The sequence below is a fragment of the Sinocyclocheilus anshuiensis genome, unplaced genomic scaffold (genome assembly GCF_001515605.1).
Source record: "Sinocyclocheilus anshuiensis isolate Anshui unplaced genomic scaffold, SAMN03320099.WGS_v1.1 scaffold1262, whole genome shotgun sequence".
Lineage (NCBI taxonomy): Eukaryota > Metazoa > Chordata > Actinopteri > Cypriniformes > Cyprinidae > Sinocyclocheilus > Sinocyclocheilus anshuiensis.
In genome coordinates this window covers 245,204-249,651 of record NW_015558617.1, presented here as the reverse complement: position 1 = coordinate 249,651, position 4,448 = coordinate 245,204, and the positions used below count along the sequence as shown (strand labels likewise).

At 36.5% G+C, this 4,448-nt stretch overlaps 1 protein-coding gene across 5 annotated transcripts in view; it reads right to left on the bottom strand.

Moving 5' to 3' along the window:
- Window positions 1-4,127, bottom strand: part of LOC107680370 (cohesin subunit SA-2-like) — a 19,139-nt gene extending 15,012 nt beyond the window's left edge. For 2 of the 5 annotated variants that reach the window (XM_016476226.1, XM_016476230.1), the window contains exons 1-4: window positions 3,909-4,127; window positions 3,166-3,277; window positions 869-944; window positions 87-221 (exon numbers count right to left, since the gene is read on the bottom strand). In XM_016476226.1, coding sequence (XP_016331712.1) covers window positions 87-221; window positions 869-944; window positions 3,166-3,203 — 249 coding nt within the window. In that variant the 5' untranslated portion in view covers window positions 3,204-3,277; window positions 3,909-4,127. Of the gene's footprint in view, window positions 1-86; window positions 222-868; window positions 945-3,165; window positions 3,290-3,908 lie in introns of all 5 variants that reach the window. The other 3 variants (XM_016476227.1, XM_016476228.1, XM_016476229.1) reach the window with 3 other exon arrangements.
- Window positions 4,128-4,448: the final 321 nt, after the last annotated feature.

The following is a 4,448-nucleotide window of genomic DNA, read 5'->3' as shown; positions in this document are numbered from 1 at the left end:
CACCAAGAGCTTGTAACACTCCAAAGAGAAAGGAAAAATTGAAATCGCATCATATGACCCCTTTAAGTTGTTTGTGTGTTTGCTACCTGTGTGGCACTCTTGCCCAATTTGACAATCTCAAACAAGCTGAGATTCTCCATGTCGTTCTCCTGATGGTGGCCATTTACCCGACCTCTCACCTCTGACCCCTTCAACTTCTCTCCAAGGGTCTTCTTCCCCTTCTAGACACAAACAGTAAAAAGCAAGGACAATTTCATTAAACAAGCTAGTACCCATTCAAGGGCTGCACAATTTTGGGGGAAAAAACTGAAAGAATGGAATGAGAATTACTATTATTATTATTATTATTATAAAGACAAAATAAGGAATATTATTATTGTAATATTTCACTGTAAATGTAAGAATAATAATATAATAATAATAATATAATATAAATATTATTATTATTTTATAGTGCAACTCTTTTAATTTTTTTCAAACCTTAAACCATTAAGCTTTTATTTTGGTAAAAAAAGCCCTTAAATCTTCTCTTTTGTTGACAACAGCTGGTTTAAAGACAGTTAAGACAGTTTAAAGATGCACATTATAAGCAACCCAAACTGAAAGCACATGCAGAGATGAGTTTGTGTAGAGCAATAATTTCTGCAAACCACCCAGAGACACTCATAAGCTGCACATTTGTAAATAAAAAATAATGCTGTGCTTCACTCTGAAACGCATTTATTTATTTAATTAAATCACACGTTTTGTTTTCATTCTGATTAATCGTGCAGCCCTTCTCATACCTGTTTTACAGCATATCTGAAAGCTGATTGGGTGATAAATAAGAACTGAATGCCTTTCTGCAAGCTCACTGGCTGATAGGTACCTTCCCTTTCCCAAGTTTGCCATTCCGACCTTCAAAATCTTCAAGATCGGTGTCCAAGAGCCGAGCGTATCCTTCCCTAAACAAACAAAATGCACCAGTGATTAGAGCAGTGTGTATGTGGACTGTGGAGTGTTTCAGGTGTATATATTCAACAGGGGCCCGTTTCAATAAGGAGGTTCAACCAACCCTGAGTTGAAACTTGATCTCTGAGTTGAATTACCCTGAGATGGGAAAAGTTTTCGGGTTCAGAACAGCTGAATTGAGTTCAATCAACTCTGAGTATTTTGACTCTTGAGTTTAGCGCGTTTACCACGACTATGAAAAGCCATGATCAATGGAGCGAATTGTGTTCAAATAATGAAGAACAGATGAAGAGGATGGCCACAATACCAAGTATTGGAAGAATATTAAAATCCAACAGGAAAAAGAATAACGGTTGCTTTTGTATTTGTAGGAAATAAAGATGACCAAATACATTTAACAGCTGTGGTGGTGGTTACGGCATACATCTCAAACTACTCTTCCATCTGGTATCCTTCCATTCCATACAGTAATCAGCTTCATTTTCAATGGGTTTGTGCTCAGGAAACTACACAAAAATTCTAATAAAGAGCGTGAGAGCGAGGCACACTTTCCTTACCGCTCTGCATACAGCGGCCTTACTAATGTGCTCTGCATCCCTGATGTTATATAGAAAACTACCATTGAAAAATGGTACCGCTCAAATAAATATGCATGTAGATATTGCAAAAAAATCGAAATAATCCTCTCCCGATGTAAATGTAACTCCCTACGAATTAATGCAGCCTCCTCATCTACAGGTTTCCGTATAAAAGGACATGTCGTTTTTGTCACTTTCACAGTGTCTACATGAAAATATGTCCAATGAATGAATGTACCAGCACTGCAAAAAATGCTTTTCTTACTTGGTATTTTTGTCTTGTTGTTTCCAGTCAAACTATCTAAAGATTCTTAAATCAAGATGCATTTTCTACATAAGAAAAATGACATAAGTTATTTAGTCTTTTAAATTTATTTTTCTTATTTTGCTAATTATCTGCAAATGGGGTAAGAAAAAGAATCTGGTTTCCATTTGAATTAAGATTATTTTTCTTATTTTAAGTAAAATGTACTTAATTTAGATTCCAACATTCTCACTATGAAAAGCATTTTTGCAGCGTGAATGAATGAATGATGTATTTAAACATCGCTTACACTTTAAAAAGGGGGAGGACTTTAAAAAGGCTGGACTTCTTGTACCTATGATGCCCATAAATGCTGTCTAGGTAGGGAGCTCACTAGGTTTTGAGACAGACAGTGTCTGGCTAGAGAATGAGTGAGCTGTGTTGCCAACTTGGCAATTTTGTTACTAAATTTAGCAACTTTTCACTCTACCCTAGCAACTTTTTCTTCTAAAAGCACCTAGCAACAAATTTAGCTATTTTTAAAATTTATTTGGCAACTTTAACAACTTTTGATAAGTGACTAAAACGATAAAAAGGCACACATTTTCCATCTAAATCACACAAAATTAGGAAACCAAAGATGCTTAGCAGTACACACATCACATGAATTAAGTTAGCTGCTATTTGCAATAGTTTAATTTAATAATAATAATTGAATATTTGAATAATTGTTCATTTATGATACACCTTGTTAGTAGCTTGTACCTGCGATTGTTGATCAGTTAGTACACTGTAAGAAAACTATCTAGAAAAATGGAAAAGGTACTAGTTATTTTCCAGGACATTATCCGTTATCCATTATTCATTATCCATTGCAACCCGAAAACACAAAATGCAATGCGTAATTTAAAATGCAGGTAAAAAAACCTGTGAAAAATCAATACGGAAAATTCCTTCATATTAACATAGTAGATTGTGCCCTATTTTTATACTAACTAACTGCTAATACACTGCTTAAAACTGTAATTGTTCAGAATGTGTAGTTTTACTAGTTTACTAGCTAATAAAAAAAATTTAATTGTAATTGTTCAAAAATGTAAGTGTTCAATAATTCAATGTTGTATTTAAAAATAGTTATTTATATTTTAATATTATATTACGTTATATTAGTTTATGAACAAATCTAAATTAACACAAAAAATATTTGTTACCCGAGATTTGGTGTAATTTTGCGTCATAATTAAGTAATAATGTCATCGTGCAATGACATCACCATGTAATTTAGCAACTTTTAGCAACAAATGGACCTTCCTTTAGCAACTTCCCCTGAAAATTAGTTGGCAACACTGTAAGTGAGTGAGTGAGTTAGTTTAGTTTGTGTTTGGTACTTACTGGTGGAAGTCTGTTTGAAGGTCCTGAGCTGCTATCATTTTGTCAACATCTTCTGTTTCTTCTGGAGTTTATAAGTGTGTCCACGCTGCAGTAGACAGACAGACCCACACAACTGAAAAACACGCTGCAGCATAAAACAAAACAAAACATATTTGCATGTAAAAACAATAACCACTTATAACAACCACAACGACTCATGATGCAGTTAACGTTACTGAATGCGGTTATGCGTATTTGTGTGAAAGACGTGTGTATATTTATATGATTTTATAATAATAATCAAACATCTGCTGTCAAAAGCATTACTGTAACCTACTGTAATCTAACCATAAAACATTACATAAACTCCATTAATCACACAAAATCTCTATGTATTCGTGTAAAGTGTGAAATTTTATTAATTGTGTTTTTAATGTTGTTTGATTTCCGTAAACACGGGCTAGCATGCTAACATGCTAACGGGCCTCCAGCTCCTCTAAGTCATTAAAACCGCCCCAAACCGACCAAAACAATGTAAAACTCACTGCAAATCCCCATTAAAACTTTACATTTCTTCATACGACGCACATTATAGTGTTTCATTAATTCTCACTATTCAAAGTAATGACTCAAACTGTCTGACACATGAACGACTCTGGGAAATGAATCTCCCGAACGAACTCACAGGAAAATGTCTTTTATTTATTTGATTTCTTCTAAAATCACGGAAATTTACGAAGATCGGCCGCCATTTCCTTCCTCACCTCCCTCAGCGTGAGTCCAGCAGCAGCAAACCCGCCCAGAGCCGCCGCCGAACGGTACCGAACCGGACCGGAGCTCCGCGGTTAAGACATTAAAACATGCTCCAAGTAGAACTGGCTTAGTTCTGTTTGTGTTTCGGAGCTGCAAGAGGCAGTTTGGTTCTGTGGGCGGACAGGAGTAAAAATATAGCCTCGAGAAATCCAAAACACACTTATAACGCGTCCACACACACCCACATACTAGCATCCACACAAACACACCCACACACACACACATCATGGGACTGCATGGCTAATTTTTCTTCTAAAATCACGGAAATTTACGAAGATCGGCCGCCATTTCCTTCCTCACCTCCCTCAGCGTGAGTCCAGCAGCAGCAAACCCGCCCAGAGCCGCCGCCGAACGGTACCGAACCGGACCGGAGCTCCGCGGTTAAGACATTAAAACATGCTCCAAGTAGAACTGGCTTAGTTCTGTTTGTGTTTCGGAGCTGCAAGAGGCAGTTTGGTTCTGTGGGCGGACAGGAGTAAAAATATAGCCTC